The sequence below is a fragment of the Clytia hemisphaerica genome, unplaced genomic scaffold, assembly GCF_902728285.1.
Source record: "Clytia hemisphaerica strain Z4C2 unplaced genomic scaffold, Clytia hemisphaerica genome assembly, whole genome shotgun sequence".
NCBI classification, from domain to species: domain Eukaryota; kingdom Metazoa; phylum Cnidaria; class Hydrozoa; order Leptothecata; family Clytiidae; genus Clytia; species Clytia hemisphaerica.
This window is the reverse complement of record NW_027104441.1, coordinates 211608-232896: the sequence shown is the minus strand read 5'-3', so window position 1 is coordinate 232896 and position 21289 is coordinate 211608. Positions and strand designations below refer to the sequence as shown.

Below are 21289 nucleotides of genomic sequence, written 5' to 3'. Positions count from 1 at the left end.
AATTTGACATACGTGGAGAGGTACAAAGGAGTAAAGTTCTATTTAACTGAGGCGATTACAGTGCCGTAGGAAGCATTTTCTTATGGGGGGCTGAAGTTTAGTGACACCACGAGGGCCAACCATGGTTTGGCCCGAGGGGGGGGGGGATTTTGAAAATTAAGCTCTAGATTGCTTGAAAATGCACCCAAAACAAAATGCTTTCAAGAAAAAACAAGAAAAACTTTGCATTTTGCAAAATGACCATTTTTGAAAAAATTATTGGGGGGGGGCATTGCCCCCCTTGCCCCCCCCCCAGTTGCTACGGCACTGGATTAATTTGTCTGAGACGATCAATTTAGAAAATTATTGTGGCATTATGGGTGTACTTTCCATTCACGTTTCAATAAATAGGATTTTAACTTTCCATTTGCCTATGACCTAGATTAGGGGTAGAAACCAATCAAGTAGTCAGACGGCTTAGAAGTAAGTGTGAGTCAGTAGATATAGTTTGCGAGAAATTATGGCTAATCCTCGAATAAGAAGTTTTGGGGAAAATTTGTCCCGATAACTACAATATTAGAATCAATAAGTGAGGATCGCCTACAACCATAACTGCAGGGAGGGAGGGAGGTAAAATATTTCATCCTGTCAGCTTTCAGTTAGAGCGTCGACTTGAACAGGGAGATGTGATGGCCATTTTGAATATGACGTCACATGGCTATAAGCAAAGTAGACTCAGTTGGTGGAGGGCGGCCACCCAGCCATTAGAATACTGTATATAGCGCTTATCAAATAAAAGTTAAACCACGATTCAACCTGTGTTAAATCCAAACTCGTCCACAGATCACATTTGACAAACTATTTGTCTCAGACGATTTTTCCGTCTCAGTATAAATAGCCCTTTATATAAAAACACAAGGCTTTGATTATTAAAATATTGTGAGAAAGTTGGCTTTTCGGACTCTCTCTATTCCTCAGTGAAATGGATAAAAATAGAAAAATCAAAATGGTGAGAATGAGAACATTTCAAAAAAATTTTAGGGTTTAAAGCTGAAATAGTTAAATGCAACAAGGCCACAAAGATTTCGGATGTCCTTATGAAAAAGCGTGTACTGTGAAATAGTCTTTATAACTTTATATCTCATCACTTTATCCATAGAGAAAACCCGTTTGCCCGGTTCGCAAAACCTTGTAAGCAAAAATTATAATATAAAATATCGAATGCAGAATAATGTCATATTTTTATCATGAAATAATTTAGTTTCAGCAAGGAATTATTATAGACACTGGAAAAACAACTGGCTGATTTTTGCCAATTTCTCATGTACAAGCCTTGTATCCGCAGTAATGACAGTATTGTTCACCCTCCTTCCACCATAAAAGTGATTCTGCATAGCATTTTAATTGCATTCATCATCAAATTACACTTATCCAACTCCCAAATAAGACTTTTAGTTCTCCTCTGAGATTCGAACTCTTCTAATCGTTAATTGCTAATTATAGGTCGTTATGACGTTTGAAATTTCGAGAAAGATGCAAAAACATGCTATGTATAAGAAATTGAATATTGACAACAAACTTCAACCTCAATAAATCCACCGTGCCACCACGTGCGACCAAAAGATTTTCATACCACAGTGGAGTTGTAAGACTCACGTCTAATATATGTCAATCGCAGTTCTTCTCGGAGAAATATAAGAAAAATTTTCCCAATTGAAAATTTAGTGTCATTATAAGTATTTTGTTTGATTTTACTTGTCTGGTGATGTTTTTCTCACACCAGATTTCATAAATGTATCTGCTTGGTATACTAGCATTTATTTTCAGACTTTTCGCCAGCAAAAGTACGAATAGATAAAGTTAGAGAACATTTAAGAAATAAGAGTATTAATCATTTTTCAAAATCAGAGTCCTTCGAGCCGCCATGACAGTTGTCCTTTGCAGACAAAGCCTGTACATCGATTGTTTTCTGAAACAATGGAAATACAATACTTCGCTCTCCACCGTTTCATTCGATGTTTATCCAGAGTCTCTATAATAAATCCATGGTTTTAGGAATTTAGTTGAACCTGAATTTTATAGAATTTTTGAGCTTATGCAAAATTTTTCATGTACACTTGTGGAAATTTCAGGCATATAACTCTAATTAAAATTTTCCTTAGAAACTTCCATCCACACTTCTATACAATTGTTTTTAGTTTGAACTGCCTTTTGTATGGAAAGGTTTTACCAAGCCGATGAAACTTTGAATGACAAAAGGAGAGGGAAAAAACAGGTCAACAATAAATAGCATAAATTCATTGAAGTTCTTTTTGTTAGATTCTCTGTGAATTTAGGCAAAACCTTAACAGACGGAGCAGCAGAATCGCTTTTTCCGGTCGGTGGTTGAAATTTCAAAAGTTCGGAAAATTGGGTCGTATATTTTTTCAACACAAAGCATATCTAACAATTAATCAACCAGATCGCATTGTGAAATTCGAAGACAGTCAAAGTTTAATATTGACAAATTTTGTAAAATTTGACGGAATGAAAGAAATGTTCCTAATGATCAGAGAAAGGTGTTGTTTTCCAATACAAAGAAAAATCAACGGAGTATCTCACAAGATTGATTTTAGCAGCTTTGAGTCACGACTGGTATTTGGACTGTCAAATCAATGTCGATGATTTCACATACATGATCAAAAATTATATAAAACTATCAAGAAAAAAGCAATGTTCTGACTTAAAGTCAAGGTATGGTTTTTCAATTTGCTCTCAGATTTTCATTTTACTATAAATCCAGTCATTGAAATTAAATTAAATTCATATTCCAGAATCCAGACTGTCTTGATACGAAATAAAATTTGTATAGTAGAGTGTCATAATATTCCCGAAACAGATGAAAAATAGAGGGCAAGGATTCAACATGTTACAATAACTACTCACCCTGTTTTTATTGATATCCACTACAACATGTAAGTAAAATATTACTGTTAAATGGGGTTGCAACGAATTTGAAAATCTGCTTTGTGTAGAGAGATGTCACAATTACTTTTATTTTTTATCCATCGGGTCAAATACTTTTCATGCTCCTTGGGGCACGAGGTTCAACCCCTTAATCTAAATGTTTTTTAGGTTTTTTGGAAACATTTTGAAACAGAAATTGAGAAAGGGAATTGTCAATTGGTCCCACTTGCTGAAAAATCACAGGGGTGTATGAGCTTCCGTTTCAGTGACGTTCGTGGTATTTTTTTTTTGTTATTTCATTCGATTTTTAGGGTTAAAGCTTTTAGGATAGCGAATGAATTTCTGAGATCAGTTCAGAAATTACGAATTCGAAATATTTATTCAATCAAATTTAATCATTGATTGACTTCAAAATATGTCAAGAAAAGCAGCAAAATATAGCACATTTTAAGGTCTACTAACAAACACTTATTGCCCCCGCAGGAGCGTAGCGACGAGGAGGCACTCATAGTTTCACGCATAGATATTGGACTGGAATCTCGAAATTTTGTTGCGCGTTTTGTCGCCCAAGCATCCCCGTAGTTAGTCTCTTCCGTATATGTTCGGTTTTCTCCGGGACGGTAGTATACATATTATACGTTATATGCTATTACCATTATTACATATTACAATTTTAGTTTTGATTTAGCTTTGAAAAGCTAAAGCGAGTGTTATAAATGCAAATCATAACAGTGTATGATATAACACGAATTACAATATTACTTGTGCAAATCAAAACAAACAAAATGGCAGACTGGTTATAATGATGAGCTGATTCATTGACTGGAAAAAGTGTTTCCTATGTCAAATTTTGTTTCTTGTCTTTGAAACTGAATACTAACTACTGTAATTTAGTCAGAAGTCCACTTCAGCAATGATTTCAATTCTTTTTCCGGAATCTTTAATGAAATTTGCTCAAGTTTTCAAATGTATATTTGATATTTTTTGTTCAAACTCTAATTTATCTTTTATTTTACTAATAACTACCTTTATTGTTTATATAGCTTCTTCAGCTTTAAATACCATCATATGGTCGTAACTTGAGAAAGTACAAAAAAGTTGAATGTATGCATATGTAAAGTTGAATCCAAAAGTGGTTGAAAATGAACGTTGAATGTCAATCAACGTAAACAAACTTTTTCTGTTGGTCTTCAAAGTAGATTTACCTCACTTAGAGTTTTTTCACTGTTTTTTCAGTGTGGTAAATCTATTTCAAAAACCTGAAAAAAGTTTGTTTACATCCGTTTAACTTTACATGCGCACATTCAACTTTTTCATGCAGTTTTGATAGCCTAAATAACTTACGCTCCAGTGGTTTGGTGAAATAGCTCCAATTCTGGCTTTCCAAGTTAAGATGGACCTTCCCGAAGGCATTTAACGGTGGTTAGACTAGGTACACAGACAGTCATACAGAAACACCATAAAGTGAAAGTATATATAGCTATAAACTCAAAAAGTCTTGCTTCCTGAAGGCACGTCTCTTCATTGTCTGCGCTGCGATCATCCTGAAAAAGTACTATGCACTTGAAAAAAAATTTAGGCGCATTTCAACTTTTCTCAACTGTACGTCTGAATGGACCACAATGGCATTCCTTTATTTTTCTTTTGACCAATAAAATAGAAGATTTTGTTTGAGAAGTGCAATCACAGCGTACGCAAGTGGAGGCCGGGCCTTAACTAGGATTAGTTTCTATTTCACCCTATTTAAGATGGCGCAGAACTTTTTAATAAATTTCATACACAGTATCCTCTTGACTATTGTTTATTAGGCAAAGTTGCAATAGAAAATTGTTGAAATATAGCAGCCAATGGAAAAACAAGCTATTTCTGATTGGTTACATTGTTGATTTATTCACCACTATATATTTTGCCTACAATCTAAGATGTCTGTGGCACTATCAGAAAAGGTCTATTTAGTGAATAATAATCACGATATATATTGTTGTAAGAAAGAAACTAGGAGAAAAAAACAAACAGGAGATGTGAAAACCTGTAAGCTAATGATACCATAATTTTTTAAATGTATATTTTTGAGAAGCTTTTCCAGCTTTTCCTTAAATTTTATTAAATTATCAAGCTGCGAATTCTTCAACTATTTTGTTAATGGAATATAGTTATTTTTTCAAGCAAATGCCTCAATCAATCAATCAATCAATCAATCAATCAATCAATCAACCAACCAACCAATCAATCAATAATTAAATCAATCAATTATTCCTGATTGTTTTTTTAATGTTTTAATCTTTAATGGCATAAAAAAGCATTAAAGCTTTATAAGTGCTTGACATGATCTTTATGTGGGGGTATTTAGTGAAAGCTATGACTAGTTAATGTAACCATAGCCTGAGTGTCACAGAGTCAGACGTGATATCTAATCTCCGTTCAACGAGTTTTCACTACACTTATACAAACGCCTGATTGCAAACAACTCTCGTTGTGGCTCGTTTTATCACATTCAACCAGATTCTAGAATTTTATCTCGCAGTCAAAACGACAATTTTTGGTTTCTATTTGTTTCGATAAAAGAACACGTTCCAAAGAAAGAGAAAAAGTGTGACATGTTTAATTGCTCTTGGGAATAACGTAGAATTTATCATCGTTGTCTTTCAGAACAAAATATTTCTATTGCCTTGGGATTACAAAAAGTCTTCGGCAAAGGCGAGCATGGAACCTTGGTTGAAGTAACCATATCTTTATTATTTTTTGAAAATATTTTCACAATAGTGATAATCTTTTTTTCTAAATTATATTTTTCAAATTGTATCAGAATATAGGGCGTTTTTACATTTGGAATTTTACAATCGAAAAATTATATTCTTATAAAAAACAACGAATAAATAACTGAATCCGATTCGCTTTAAAAGCATACAGTGGCATATCTAAAAAAAGACATCGATTATTCTGTTTGACCGAAATTCAATCCCATCACCCTTTGCGTTTATTACGCTTGCACTTAAGTTACGCTCAATTACAAAGAAGAAGTAATAATTGGAATTCGGTATAATCAGAGAAGTGATAATCATGACGTTTGCATAACTAAGCGCTATTGGACACAAATTATATGTGCTTGCATTCTTTCAACCAGTGCTACAAATTATCAACCGTTAAAAAGATAATTCTGAGCGTTCCGAGGACAACACTCTTCGAGAAAAATAATTACATAAAATTTTAAAAATAAAAATGGAAAAAAAGAAACCTTTTTTATAATTTGATGCTAACAACTGTTTTTCTGGTATTCTCATCTTAGGTAGGAGTGGGTTATACATGGGTGAATTTCACTTTTCTCGACTGGGCGCGCACATCAAACTGATTTTTTTGACTTCCTTAATACATATTTACTAGATAGGATTAAAAAGAACTTTTGTGATATTGCTCACATAAAAAGAATGGGAGCCCCTTGTTCAGATCCTGGTGAGACAGAAATGTGGTTCGTTGAAAAAGTTTCTAAATTGACTGTAGACACAACGAACCATTGAATTTGGCTAAAATTTGGTATACGCACTCTAAAGTTCCGCAAAAAATATTTTTGAAATTTAGGACAACCCTAGGCCCATTTCTCAATTTTGATAAAGTCAGGTGTCGCAAAATATAAACAAAGTCCAACTTGCTTCTCAAAATAAGGAATTATATTCAATAACTTTTTTTGTTACCAGGTAAATATTAAGTACAGTCCATTATCCAGTATTATGCAGTACTTTGATAGCTAAGTTTAAAATCGACCATGGCGACTGCTAGCCTATAGATTCAAGACTAAGAAAGACTTTCCAAACAGGAAAGTTGAATTTCTCGTAAAATTCAAAGAGCAACTATCTTACTTAATCTCTGAAGAGGGACTTTGCCGAATTACAGCATTGTATGACGATTTTTGCGTTTCCCAAGTCAACTCAACAACTCTCAAGTCAATCAAGGGCCAAAGGATACAGCCAAAAGACCCTAAATATTTTTTCAAGCTATATTTTCACAGCAAACTTAAGAACCTACCCTGAAGAACATCTGTACCAAACTTTAGCCAAAACCGATGATTATTCACTGCTGTTGACCTCTAATCATCTTTATTAGAACTATGAAAAATAGTTGCTGTATGGATCTATAAGGTGGGGTTTGAATAAGGCTTCCCACTTTCTTTATTCAAAAGATCATACAAAACATTCTTTTCCAGTGTACACTGACAATTTAGACCTCAAAAAATTTAGTTTGACATATTTTGAACGAACATTCATTTATAGCCCACTCCTAGTCTTAGTTGGGTTTCAAAGAAAATTGGTTAATTCAAATTTACTAATATAACCAAAAGCTGCTTGATACCAAAGATCACTGTTGTAGACTTTGACATTATAAAATTGACGAGCACTTGTGTTGATTTGAGAAAAAACTTCAACGCCATCAAAGATGATTGAAAATTTGTAATCACCACCGCTAACATATCTTTGTTGAATTAACACATGATATGTTTGGTTCATTAACAAATTTGGGATCTTGAAAGATTTATGCGGGTCATCGTTAACAGGACTGTAAATGCTCAGATCTGACGTATCTTTCAAAATAAATACAGCAGGTATGCGAGTGCCATGGGTAAAGCCGTTCTCATCTATTTCTGCCATTCGAAAGATATTTCTATGTACACTCCCAGCAGCTTGTGTTAATCTAATATTGAATGCGACAGACCATTCTGGACTCAAAACAGGGACAATTGCAATAAGCTTGCCTTTGGTGATTTCAGTTTCTGAAATTACAATTTTGCTGACCTGACAAATATGATATGTAAAGTTTGGCGGAAAATTAATCTGGTGGGTGACGGAAGGCAAAATAAATGGTGAGATCTTAACGAGGTTAGGATAGATCCAACCACATTAAAGAGTGAAAGAAATAGCCCCTTTTCATAGACATGGCAAGATTCTTTCAACACGATTGGGATAAAATTAACGGACTGAAACTCGATGTGGATTGATATTCATATGGTTTTAAGACTGAGATTTGAATTCAATTGTTTCAAGCCAGAAAGCTAGGGAAGAAAGTGAAAAATACTCGGGACTATAATATTACTAATTCTTCCGGTGGCAGGGGCTGTTGAAATGAAAATTTTGTTTTCTCCTTTTCTTAAGACATGCGCTTAAAGTCTTACCTTCGTCGACCAGCAAAATCGGTTTGATTCCATGATTATTTCTCGGCACTCCTAAAATCTAAATAAAAGGAATACCATATTATTTGATTTTATGAAAAATTTAAAGTCTTATTCAATTATTGAAATAGTTTCACCATTGATAATCTCCTCAATCCGTTTTCCATAAGTGTACACTACACGTTGTTTTTATTAGAACACCTAAAATTTGGTTGAGCCAACAATTTTCAACCTAAAATGTCCTTAAATGCGTTCTTAATTTTTCAGACTACTCTAAATAGACAATATATGCAAAATAAAGAGCACTTGATATTGGTAAAATTTCAAAAATTTGGACAGAATTTGACTCTCGATTTAAGAAAATCCATCCCTAAGTTCGGTTAAAACTGCTTGAAAAGAGGAAAAAATTTTAGTTTCTTATCATTTTTTTCCAAACTGAGGCTAGGCGTGTTCTTACGATGTTCTTAATTTTTCGTCGAATTTCAGCCTCAATGTTCTTATAAACTGGGGTTCTAATAAAAAAAAAACGTGTATGAAAGATGAAGTCCTATGAAATAGGGATTCGTGATGTTAGTGTAGGTTGTTCTCCTACATCACTGCAGCATTTATCTCTTTAGATTGAATAGAAAATAGCATGTAACAGATGCACGATTCCAATGAAAAACGCAAATGTTTGGTGTTGATCTTTATTACTTTGAACGCTAAATATTTTATCTAATCTTTGGGAATTTTTCATAGATTCAGGGAATCTTCCTTTCAGAGCCAGCTTTATTTTTGCTAGTAAAGTAAAGTGGGAGTCATACGGTGTATCGGAATTGCAGAAATCGATTCTTTTTTCTTCAGATTCTCGGAAATCGGGCAAAATTTCGTCGGTATTTTGGAATTCTGAAATTGTTTTGGTATCAGAAATCCATGAAATTTTGCTTCGAAATTTCGGTATTATAAAGTTTTTATCCTCCTTTTTCGGAATTCATACATGAAAAATCAAATCAGTCAAAACGAGGAAAAATACCCAGAAAATCGTTAGCGGAATCGCAAGTATTTTTTTACGGAATTTCAGAAATTTTGGCAAAATTATTCGGTATTTCAGAAATCGCAAACCCCGTCCGCCCCCCTCAGTAATTTATATTTCAAATAAACATACCTTTTGACATGCAAACCCGTAACCTATATTCCAAGAGAATATTACAAATATACTTTGTAACGTATATAACATCATTGCTTTCTGATAGAAAGACAACAACGGAACATAATATTTTATCAAAATATTTTAGTTTTTTCCTTATTTCGATAGAAATTAAATCTTTTCTTTACAAATTGTTCAAAATTAATATATTTTTACTCAAACAATCCCTTTTCGGCTCTGATTCAATTTCAATGAATATTAAATAATAACCAAAATTTTATTATTTATAAGCTAATTCAATTCCTCTGCTCAGCCTTATGAATTGAATTTGTCCGTTTCTCCGCCAACAGCTTCTTTCAGCAACCGATTGAATGAGATGACAATACTCTCGAATTTGACTTACGTATAGAGGTAAAAAGGAGTTTTGATTTGGCTTGACGTTTTTTCATAAGAACAAACTTAAAGTTCTATTTATACTGAGACGATTAATTTGTCTGAGAGGACCAATTTAGAAAATGAGCATTATGGATGATTTTCCATTCATGTTTCAATAAATAGGATAAGATCACATTTGACAAACTACTCGTCTCAGACGATTTTTCCGTCTCAGTATAAGGCGATACCAAATTAATTTGTTGCTCTACGGGCAGATTATCAGGAAAATTTAGGTCATCGAGAAAATCAAAATATATTTTTTGTAATTGAGGGTCGGCAAAACATTTTCTTCAGTTGTTCAAAAGTTTAACCCTTATTTTGATTAAATTCATATTTTCATTTGAAGTGCTTGGGATTTGTAATTTTATTCTTGCGAAAGTCTGTGGTAGAAATTTTCAGCTTTTCAAATATGGTTAATCTTTCGAAAAACCAGTGTGCAAGATTAACTGCAGTGGAATTCAATATTATTATTTTTTCAATATCAGCAAAAATTGGGTCGGTCGGGCCCGTAGAACAACAAATTAAATTTGTCTCGCCTAAATAGCCATTATATAAAAACACTTTGATGATCAAAATATTATGAACAAGTTGACAAAGTTGGCTTTTTGGACTCTCAAACTCTCTATTCCTCAGTAGTGAAATGGACAAAAATAGAAAAATCAAAATGGTGAGAATGAGAACATTTCAAAAAAAATTAGGGCTTAAAGCTCAAATAGTTAGTAAACGCAACAAAGGCCTTAAACATTTCGGATGTCCTTATGACAAAACGTGTACACGCTTTTATTTTATAAGAATGGTGTTTTTTCATTTCATCATGGATATTTTTAACTTTTTGGCGAAAATCATCCAAAAATATTCTTACGGTATTCTTAGTTTAAGATCGAAATTGGCAATCTACAGGTTAAAATGCATTAAAAATAACACTCTTATGTTCAGTTGCTAAATTCCATGATGGTGATATTCTTACCATATTTGTCATATTCTTAATTTTTTGGCCATTTTCATCATGGACATTCTTATAAAGTATATTCTTATAAAAAAAACGTGTACTGTAAAATAGTCTTTATATCTTTATACCTCGCCACTTTATCCATAGAGAAAACCCGTTTGCCCGATTCGCAAAAATAAAAACCTTGTTATCAAAAGTTATAGTATAATATAAAATGCAGAATAATGTCATATTTTTATCATGTAATAATCTAATTTAATCTAATTGAAGGAAATTAATTGAGCCTGAATTTTATAGATTTTTGGAGCTTATGCAAAATTTTTCATGTGTACTTGTGGAAATTTCAGGCATATAACTTTAATTAAAATTTTCCTTAGAAACTTCCATCCACACTTCCATACAATTGTGTTTAGTTTGAATTGCCTTTCGTATGGAAAGGTTTTACCAAGCCGATGAAACTTTGAATGACAAAAGGAGAGGGAAAAAACAGGTCAACAATAGATACCATAAATTCATTAAAGTTCTCTGTGAATTTAGGCAAAAACCTTAACAGGGGGGGTTTTCACTTTTACGGTATGACGGTATTGGGCCTTTTTACCCCCGGTATAAATCGGTATTACGAGAAAAAAACGACGGGATTACGGTATTTCATTTTCTCCCGGTATCGGTAAATTCACTGTTTTTTGGCGGTATTTCGATATTTTTATCAATAAAAAACGGTATTTCGGTATAAAACTATTTACCTTTTAGTTTTTTCATTAGTTTCATGCAGAAAAACTTTCAAAAAAGATAAGTCTATTCCGCTATTTTAACCAGTAAAATTTTCTTGCTCGCTTCGCTCGCACAATATTGGATGTCATATTGACTTATTGTCATAGTGAGGTTATTCTAAATAAGCAAAACTTTACGATATTTAAACAAATATTTTTGTTATTTTTCTGCGGGCGCATTTTTTTAATGACAACTTTTGTGATGCAAATACTGCATCCAAATGAGTCTAGATAAAATTTTCTCCGTCAGCACTAAATGATATGATCGTCTCTCCGTATTCACTTATATTGCTACTACAATACAATACACTGATACTGCAGTAACTTAGAAACAGTAAAGGCGGTATTTACTCCTTCAATAATTAGTAAAAGAAGGTAGTTCTAAAAACATCTTGTGCAGCATCGAACGATTAAAAAATAATTCACATCATGATGCACATGATGCGTTTTCAGGCAATCTAGGCATTCTAAAATTTAAATTTTTTCTTGGGCGAAACTCTTGGAACGCCGCACCGGGTACGGCAGATACGTCACTCGCCGTACCATATTTTTGCCAACAAATGGTTAGTGTTAAATAAAATCAAAAATTCTGTGACCAAACAAGGCATACTTGGCTAACAATAGCGTATTAAGGCCGTTTTTCAATAACAAAGGAGAGCGAAAATTGCCGAAAAATTTTCGCGCTCGCTTCGCTCGCGTTATTAGTTTCCATTTACTTTTTTTCCTCCGATAGGGGGGGGGGGGTTAAACTTTAGAATTCGCGTCCTCTAGTTGCACCACGGCACCACCTCTATGAAGCCTGTGTTGAAGTCTACGGCTTCGCAGACCATGATTGGCCCAAACCTCGATTTTAAATTAATTCTCAATATAAAAGAAATATTAAAAAGTCGACGATATCGAGAATAAGGTCACAAAACTAGCAAAAAACTTTATATTGGCGAAAGTTTTTGGTATAAGAATAGGTCAATCTGTTTAAAAGAAGCCATAAAAAGGTTAAATTTAGCCCAATAAGGTCACAATCGTTTAACCAAAGATGTAAAAGCAAAATTGGTGCGTTGCGTGAATACCTGAATTGAGGGTTGACTGGGGGGCCTCATAAAGTACAAGACTTGTTTGTACAGTTTCTATTTTGTTACTACACAATAGATTTGATAACTGAAAATTCATTATTTTCGAAAAAAAACATAAATATAATATCGGTATCGGTATTAGGCTTCCTTCACCGACGGTATTACGGTATTTGACCCAAAATTTTGTCGGTATGACGGTATTTAAGACCCCTGAAACCCCCCCCCCCCCCTTAACAGACGGAGCAGCAAAATCGCTTTTTCCGGTCGGTGGTTGAAATTTCAAAAATTCGGAAAATTGGATCGTATATTTTTTCAATACAAAGCATCTTTAACAAATAATCAATGATCGCATTTTGAAATTTGAAGACAGTCAAAATTCAATTGAAAAACTTTTTAAAATTGAAATACAAATCAAAGGAATTTTTGATGGAAGAATTTCTGTTTTAATTTTTGACAGGGACGGATTGAAACTTCGGAACAATTCAACAGAATGAAAGAAACGTCCCTAATGATGAGGGAAAGGTGTTGTTTTCCAATGCAAAGAAAAATCAACGGAGTATCTCACAAGATTGATTTTAGCAGCTTTGAGTCATGACTGGTATTTGGACTGTTAAATCAATGTCGATGATTTCACGTACGTGATCAAAAATGATATAAAACTATCAAGAAAAAGCAGTGTTCTGACTTAAAGTCAAGGTATGGTTTTTCAATTTGCTCTAAGATTTTCATTTTACTCATCCATTGATTGAAATTAAATCAAATTCATATTCCAGACTGTCTTGATACGAAATAAAATTTGTATAGTAGAGTGTCACAATATTCCCGAAACAGATGAAAAATAGAGGGCAAGGATTCAACATGTTACAAATACTACTCACCCTGTTTTTGTTGATATCCACTATAACCTGTAAGTAAAATATTACTGTTAAATGGGGTTGCAATGAATTTGAAAATCTGCTTTGTGTAGAGAGACGTCACAACTACTCTTATTTTTTATCCACCGGGTCAAATATTTTTCATGCTCCTTGGGGCACGAGGTTCAACCCCTTAATCTAAATGTTTTTTAGGTTTTTTGGAAACATTTTGAAATAGAAATTGAGAAAGGGAATTGTCAATTGTCACTTGCTGAAAAATCGAGAAATTTCGAAAAAAAAATTAGCAATTAGCTTGAATAACTTCTAGTAGGAAACTTTGTAATTCTGCTGACATTAGCAAACATTTCTTACCGTGAATCGCTTCATTTTTCCAAATTATAGCTTTGATGAAAATTTAAAGTCAAAAGCTTTCTCCTATTAAAGATTTTATTTTTATGACGTCATCAAAATGGAGAAAAATGAGGTTTTCTCGAAATTTCTTCGATAGAAGCTAGAGGTGAAAATTCTGAAAATATCTTTGACCTTTTGCGTTCTTAGGTGGAGAAGTGGAGGAAAACCTTTTGGACATTTATCAAAAGCAATTGATGAATGATGATTTCGATCCTGAAGGTTATGTTGAAGTTGAAGATGACGTCATCGTGGATCCCGAAGATATCAATGATAATTTTGAAATCTTGAAGGAACATCCAAATATTGATGAATTACACCAAGCTTTGCTGAAAATCTGTTCAAGTGTGTTGGATAGAGAACCAAATCTCCTCAAAGGTATGAAAAAGCATTCAAAAATCTTTGAAGTTGGCAAAATACTTTTGAAAAGTGGCTTCAAGAAATTGAAAACAAATAAACAATTAATGAAAGGTAAATCCTATCTTTCCAAAATATGCAAAAGTTTATTGAATGGTGGTTCAAGTAAAAAACACACGAATCCAAACAATAACAAGTTAGGATCGAGTCATGAAGGGTTCAATATGGATAAACACGTGTTGAGTGTTGGCAAAAAGATGTTCAGGATGTTTAGAAAGATATGGAAAAGTGGTCACCGAAAAATTTTCGAAAATCGGCACAACGGGTTGAAAAGTGGTCACAAGATGTTCAAAAGTGGTCACAAAATGTTGAAAATGGGCAAAAACAAGTTGAATCACCTCACACCACAGCTGACGAAGGAATACACCAACTTACTGACAAAGTATCCAACACTTTTGAAGATGAATTCCCATATACTAAACATCAATAAAAACCCACTTGATTTACTTAAAATTTGTCTGGATTTTTAAAGTAACTTGATTGCGTTTTATATCCATCCTATACATCCATCCCCAAAGAAATGACTAGAAGCACAGCGTTAGAATGACTTTATTAGAAAAAAGGTTTTGTTGGTTTCTGAGGGGTATATTAGATTCGTCAAATTATGGGTGTGTGCCACCTGCTTTTTGAAAATCTAAAAGAAGATTGGTCAAATATCGAATTTTGGGATCCATGCCCGTACTTTAACCAAAATTTTGGCTTTTATAATGAAAATAATTTTTTTCTAGATCTTTTTCCTTTTTTGTAACCCTGCGGAATATTGAAATTAGTTAGTCTGTTAGTTTGACGACCCTTGGCACGATTTCCAAGGTCCGGAAAAGACCCGGTGGAGGGGTTCTTTGACAAAAAGGGGTGTGGGATGTGCCACTGGTCAAGCCAACTTTTTCACCTCCACCACGTAGAGTTGCAAAACACCAAAATAAAGAAATGAGTCCTTCGTAGGGTACGTTTTTTTGAGATTTTGTGAAAAAAGTAGAAAATTTTGAGAAATTTTGCGAGCTTTAGTCCATTTTTCGAACTTCAGCGGCACACCCCCGTCGGTTGGCAAGGGTAGTACCCCCCATGGGCGAAAAAGACACATATCTTAAAGGCTAATTTTCTTATGTGACCTTCCCTCGAGTGTTGATTCCTTTGATAAAATAATATCAGAGACTTCAAAGCTGCTTTGGGAAACTCGTACATCACTCTTAAAAGCAGTTTAAACTAGTGTTTCCTTGGCACCATTCTCTGCTCCTTACAGAAAGAATTTGCTATGAGAATTTTGATGAATTGTAATTGATCGTTGAATTTTTTCTGTTTACATAACTAACTACCATTACAACAACCACTTTTGCATTTCAATATCCTGCCCCGTCGAAAAGTGGCTACTTGTGGTACCACCTTTGTACCATTATCCCCTTTAGACCTTTCAATCCTTCATTCTTTTTCACAAAAAAATATTGCTTCACTTCATTGGTTTGGCTTGAAAATAGTGTGACCTTTCGAAGCTAGTCAATGTCTGAACCACTAATAGTATTTTTTTGAAACCACAGTAATTAACAGTTAAATGAACTTGTGGTTTTGTGGTCAAAATTGACACTGATTGCTGATTGAGATGGTGTTGACTAAGAAATTTTGATAATTAAAGTGGATCACTGTTCTGGTTTCTTGTTTATAGTTTCGAACTTACATCCTTGAAGGGTTGGTTTATTCCCCATTTCCTGAGATGATTACCGAAACGACAGGTGCCTCAACTATACCATCGATAAATCCGATTTCCACAATCTTTGATGCATGAAGCAAACACTTGTACTTTTAAATTTGTCACCTTGAAATTTCATAAACAAATACAGTGCAGTCTTTTTGTTCGAATCTTGAAGTCTAGACAATCAAGAAATATCCTTAACTACAGCCCCTTCTCACAGAACAGTTGGACCTCCTCCTACTGGAAAAACATTGGCCAGAATATCGTTCCAAGTGGAAAATTATACTCCAGTTGTTGTTAATCAAATAACTATTTTTCAAACCCCACTGAATTTCTTAACTTGAAATCAATGGAATTCAAACCTTCAGCCAGTAAAAAACTTGTAATTCCCAATCTCCACCGAGTCAGAATTATTTTAACCCCCATTGGCTGGAAAAATCATACCGGGTCTGCGAGAAATGGAATTTTCTTCTTTTTTGTTCACATCAATCCACTCGAAAATTTATTTCCAAATAATTTTTTTCTTTTCACTAATTTAACTTTCCATTTGCCTATGTAGATAAGGGGTAGAAACCAATCAAGTAGTCGGACGGCTGAGAAGTAAGTGTGAGTCGGTAGATATAAGTTTGGCATAAATTTATGGCTAATCCTCGAAATAGTAAGTTTTTGGGAAAATTTGTCCCGATAAATACAATATTAGTATAAATAAGTGAAGATCGCCTACAACCATAACTACAGGGAGCGAGGGAGGTAAAAATATTTCATCCTGTCAGCTTTCAGTTAGAGCGTCGACTTGAATAGGGAGATGCGATGGCCATTACGAACATGACGTCGCGTGACTATTAGCAAAGAAGACTCAGTTGGCGGAGGGCGGCCACCATGCCATTCGAATACTGTATGTGGCGCTTATCAAATAAAAGGTAAAGCGCGATCTAACCTGTGTTGAATCCAAAAAAGTAATCTTTAGAAAGGTAAAGACTATCAGACTATCCATTCTTCTGAATGTTTTATTTAGCTAAGAAACGTTAAATGGGGATTTAAAGTATAGTTTTAAATCAGAGTTTAAATTTATTTCGGCACTTACGCCCACCGCCCTTTAGCCTTGGATGTCTGGTTTACATTCATTCTGCAAATTAGCCACCCTGTCCTATTGGGAAACCGTAACCTTTGATGCTTCTTTCGCAAAGCTGCTGAGTTCAGACTAGTGTAAAAATTTTTTATTTCACTGGAAAGAATTTCATCCTTATTTATACTTTCAATCATGGTTTCTAACGAGCAAATTTTACAAAAATGCAAAGATCTGGGGATCAAATGTACAGCTCGTTCAAATATCTCAAAACTTAAACAAAAACTCACTGAGTATGGTGTCGATTTACAAACACTACAATCGAAAAACAAAGAAACTGTGCCTCAAATAGGTGAAATTGTAGAAGAGGTTATGAAACGAATCAATGCTAATGTGATACCAACACAAAATAACAAAAAGTCGTCTACGAAGAAAAAACGATCAAGGATGGTGGAAGTCAGTGATAGCAGTGAAGAAAGCGAAGGAAGTAACACGGAATCGAGTTCGTCGGACGAGGAGCCACCCAAACGAAAGAAGTCGAAAAAGGGTAAGAGAACGTCTCTTTTAAGAACTGCTTCGTCTCTGAGATACAGCGTAGCTCCTGCTGTCAAGAGCAAGATTTTGCAGGGGAAATACGTACCTTTATATAAACTTTTGCCTGGATTTGAGAACAGAGGCCAGGAGACAGCCAGTGTATGGAGTGAGGATGGCCAGATTCGGCTAAATGTTGGGGATGGAAACAAGGAACGTAGACTGGGGAAGCAGACGTTAGAGGTTGCCCAAATGCTTATTGCTCTCATGAAGTACAAGGAACTCATTTCATCCGATTTTCCTACGAGAGTGGTTGACATTGATAACTATATGGCTAACATTGTAATGGTAGCTAGCAAATATAGTGGGAAAGCATATTGGTTTTATCATTTATATTTTTGGGATAGGGCAGCTGAGTACAGTGAAAGGGGGGAGGAATTGAACTGGTCTGCCTTAGACGCGGAAGCTTTGCATGCGGCGATTGCGAAAAGCTCTTCTGCCAACTACTGCGACCACTGTCAGTCGTGGTATCACAATCCAGCGCAGTGTCCGTTCAACCTGAGACAAGAATCGCCCTCCCAAGAAAGCTACAGCTCCCCTAACGGGGCTGGTAAGTCTACTTCTTCGCCCACTTTTCCACTCCTTAAGAACAGGGCGAGGGCATTTTATAAAGGTAAGGAGATTTGCACTCAGTTCAATTATAGCTTATGCCATAAGAAGAACCAGTGTCCCTTTCTTCATATGTGTAGGTATTGTAATAGACACGATCACTCCATCAAAAAGTGCTCAGAGGCTCCAGAAGAGTTGAAGTGACAGATGCAGAAGGTGAGCTCCCCTGTAAATATTTCTTTGCTAGAAAAAGAGCTAGCAAACCATCCTGATAGAGAATTTGTGGAATTTTTGTCTGAAGGATTTCATTTTGGTTTTGATATAGGGTATTATGGTCCAGATAGATCTAAGGTCTCGAGGAATCTACAATCTGCTCGAGATAACCCAGAAGTGGTGGATACTTACCTGCAGGATGAAATAAGGAAGGGTAGAATAATGGGACCTTTTGACTCTCCCCCTTTTGAGAATTTTCAATGTCAACCGATTGGGATTGTACCAAAAAAGGTACCTGGAAAATTTCGCACGATTATGGACCTTTCATACCCAGAGGGGTCATCAGTTAATGATTTTATAAACAAGGAAGAGTTTTCATTGAAGTACGTCACAGTTGACAAAGCAATCGAGTATATTTTACAGTTGGGGCAAGGATGTTTTTTAAGTAAAGTCGACATTGAAGGGGCTTTCAGGATAATTCCCATATGTCCAGAGAACTTTAGGCTTCTTGGAATTCTTTGGAAGGAGAAATACTACTATGATACCAGGCTAAGTATGGGGGGTAGATCTAGTCCTGCTTTGTTTGACAGGCTGTCAGAAGCACTTGAATGGCTTGCTGCTAGGAAATATGGAGTAGATTATATATGTCACCTGCTTGACGACTTTCTAGTGGCTGAACTACCAGGCAAGAAAGGCGAGTCATTGAATATAATTTTGGAGCTTTTCCAGAGGTTAGGTATTCCTATAGCACAACATAAAGTGGAGGGTCCTTCTCAGAAGCTTGAGTTTTTGGGCATTACACTTGATACTGTAAAGCTGGAAGCTTCACTGTCTGATGAAAAGGTTCACAGGTTAATTGGGGGGATAGAAAGTTTTTTGGCCAGAAAGAAGTGCTCTAAACGAGAGCTTTTGAGCTTGATAGGCTCATTGAGCTTTGCGTGTAAGGTTGTTGCTCCAGGGCGAATTTTCCTTCATAGATTGATTACCCTAAGTTGCACGGTCAGAAAGCTTCATTATAAGGTTTATATCAATCAGAACACCAGAGAGGATCTTAAGATGTGGCTAGACTTTCTTAAGAGTTGGAATGGTAAAAGTTTCTTTTTAGAAAGAGAGCTGAGTTTGGCAAGTGATCTAAAGTTTTTTACTGATGCTTCCAGTACGATAGGTTATGGTGGCTGTTTCGGTAGACAGTGGTTCTGTGACCGTTGGGACGAGGACGATGTCATGCCATCCATGGCTGCAAGGGAGTTGTACCCGATAGTTTTGTCAGCAATCTTTTGGGGACAGGCATGGGGAAGTAAACGCATTCAGGTCTTTTGTGATAACGAGGGAACAGTTGCCCTGATCAACAAAGGTTACTCCAGTGACAAGATTATAGCTAAAATGTTAAGGTGCTTGACACTACAGTGTATGACAAACAACTTTAATATCAGGGCAACCCACATACCAGGTAAGAAGAACGTTAAAGCTGATCTAATCTCTCGTTTACAGTTAGTTCGATTCAGAAAGATGTTCCCGGATATGGACAGCGAACCAATCAAGGTGACGGCCGCCGTAAAGAACTTAATCGGGTTGTGAAGTCTTTCGAAAAAGAAGCACTCTCGTTGGGTACGAAGAAGACTTACAACCAAGGCGTCAAAACGTACCTCGAGTTCCAGAAATACATCAAGGAAGACCCAGAAAATGCCCCTCGCCCTGACATTGATAGGTTGTTACTGTTTATTGCTTACCTTGCTTATTTAAAAAAACTTTCTTATAGATGTATCCGTACATATGTTTACAGTGTGCGAAACTGGACAATGGAAAATGGCGGTCCCGACCCAACAACTTCGAAGAGCCATCGAAGGAGACATAGGTTAAAGCAGTTGTTGGCAGGGGTGCGGCGAGCTTGTCAATCTAAGCGAAATGTCAAGAAAGCGTTAAAGCGATGCCACGTTAAAAAATTGACGCGCAAACTTGATACTACAAAGCTAATCGATTTTAACACAAAAACTATGTTCAAAGCAGCATTACTTCTCGCATTTTTTGGGTTCTTACGTTGTAGCGAATACACACGGACCGCCCTAAATCATAAATCGTGTCTGCGCCGAAAAGACATGAAGGTCAACCGCGATCACTTAAAAATTACTCTCCGAAAAACCAAGTCTAACCAGTTCAGTTCCTCGGTTGTAAGAGTATACGGTAATGGAACGGAAATCTGTCCACTAATGGCCATGAAAGATTATTTAGCTATTAGGCATAAGAAAGCGTCAGAACCACTGTTCTGGAAAAGAAATAGTCCGTTAACTTATTCGTCCTTCAACTCCATACTGAAACAGCTTCTCTCTGCAGCAAAACTAAATCCTACGAAATACTCCTCTCACTCTTTGAGGGCAGGAGCAGCGACAACTGCTGCGAATTGTGGAATTCCTTCCTGGCTAGTCCAAAAACTTGGCCGATGGCACTCCGAATGCTACAAAATCTATATTAGAGACCCGGTGAAGTCTATTAAGAATGCTCAGCTGTCCATGTCTATGAAATAGTTTTTGTTTTTGTCTCTTTAATTTTGTTACTATGCTTTGTGTGTGTTTATGTGTGTTTGTTTGTATGTATGTGTTTATGTCCCAGGTCGGGTCCAAGTTAAGGGGAGTCACTTCGTTCGAGGGAATTTCGAACGGCGGTTCGGTTCTCTCAGAAACCTTGACGGCGGTCTGGTTTCAACCCTTAGAGTGTCTCAGGTCGGGTTCCTAACCTTAAGGGGAGTCACTTCTTTGGAGGGAATTTCGAACGGCGGTTCGGTTCTCTCAGAAACCTTGACGGCGGTCTGGTTTCAACCCCAAAAGTGTCTCAGGTCGGGTTCCTAACTCTGAGAAAAGGGGAGTCACTTCTTTGGAGGGAATTTCGAACGGCGGTTCGGTTCTCTCAGAAACCTTGACGGCGGTCTGGTTTCAACCCCAAAAGTGTCTCAGGTCGGGTTCCTAACTCTGAGAAAAGGGGAGTCACTTCTTTGGAGGGAATTTCGAACGGCGGTTCGGTTCTCTCAGAAACCTTGACGGCGGTCTGGTTTCAACCCCAAAAGTGTCTCAGGTCGGGTT

General features: G+C 35.8%; 3 protein-coding genes across 4 annotated transcripts; 2 read left to right on the top strand and 1 right to left on the bottom strand.

The window, feature by feature from the left end:
• Positions 1 to 5732: 5732 nt before the first annotated feature.
• LOC136820945 (uncharacterized) lies at positions 5733 to 9385 on the bottom strand. Its single transcript, XM_067077179.1, has 3 exons — positions 9228 to 9385; positions 8087 to 8144; positions 5733 to 7687 (listed from the first exon to the last, which is right to left on the bottom strand). Exons 1-3 carry the CDS (start codon positions 9300 to 9302, stop codon positions 7215 to 7217), a joined length of 606 nt encoding a protein of 201 aa, XP_066933280.1. The 5' UTR covers positions 9303 to 9385; the 3' UTR covers positions 5733 to 7214.
• Positions 9386 to 13260: 3875 nt separating this feature from the next.
• Positions 13261 to 14659, top strand: LOC136820920 (uncharacterized). Of its 2 annotated transcripts, XM_067077156.1 has the most exons (3): positions 13261 to 13340; positions 13846 to 14074; positions 14192 to 14659. In XM_067077156.1, the coding sequence occupies exons 1-3, from the start codon at positions 13265 to 13267 to the stop codon at positions 14580 to 14582; spliced, it is 696 nt and encodes a 231-aa protein (XP_066933257.1). In that variant the 5' UTR covers positions 13261 to 13264; the 3' UTR covers positions 14583 to 14659. The 2 variants fall into 2 exon arrangements, with proteins under 2 accessions (XP_066933257.1, XP_066933256.1); XM_067077155.1 differs by having other exon boundaries at positions 13846 to 14659.
• Positions 14660 to 18209: 3550 nt separating this feature from the next.
• On the top strand, positions 18210 to 20462 carry LOC136820937 (uncharacterized). Its single transcript, XM_067077171.1, has one exon. The coding sequence runs from the start codon at positions 18210 to 18212 to the stop codon at positions 19791 to 19793; it is 1584 nt and encodes a 527-aa protein (XP_066933272.1). The 3' UTR covers positions 19794 to 20462.
• The last annotated feature ends 827 nt before the right edge of the window (positions 20463 to 21289 follow it).

Coding starts and splice junctions, on each gene's coding strand:
- LOC136820945 (XM_067077179.1), bottom strand. CDS start 9,302: ATGATGTTATATACGTTACAAAGTATATTTGTAATATTCTCTTGGAAT. Junction 8,145..9,227: donor ACGGGTTTGCATGTCAAAAG/GTATGTTTATTT, acceptor CCTTTTATTTAG/ATTTTAGGAGTGCCGAGAAA. Junction 7,688..8,086: donor GATTTTGCTGGTCGACGAAG/GTAAGACTTTAA, acceptor TTGTAATTTCAG/AAACTGAAATCACCAAAGGC.
- LOC136820937 (XM_067077171.1), top strand. CDS start 18,210: ATGCAGAAGGTGAGCTCCCCTGTAAATATTTCTTTGCTAGAAAAAGAG.
- LOC136820920 (XM_067077155.1), top strand. CDS start 13,265: ATGAAAAATAGAGGGCAAGGATTCAACATGTTACAAATACTACTCACC. Junction 13,341..13,845: donor GTTGATATCCACTATAACCT/GTAAGTAAAATA, acceptor TTGCGTTCTTAG/GTGGAGAAGTGGAGGAAAAC.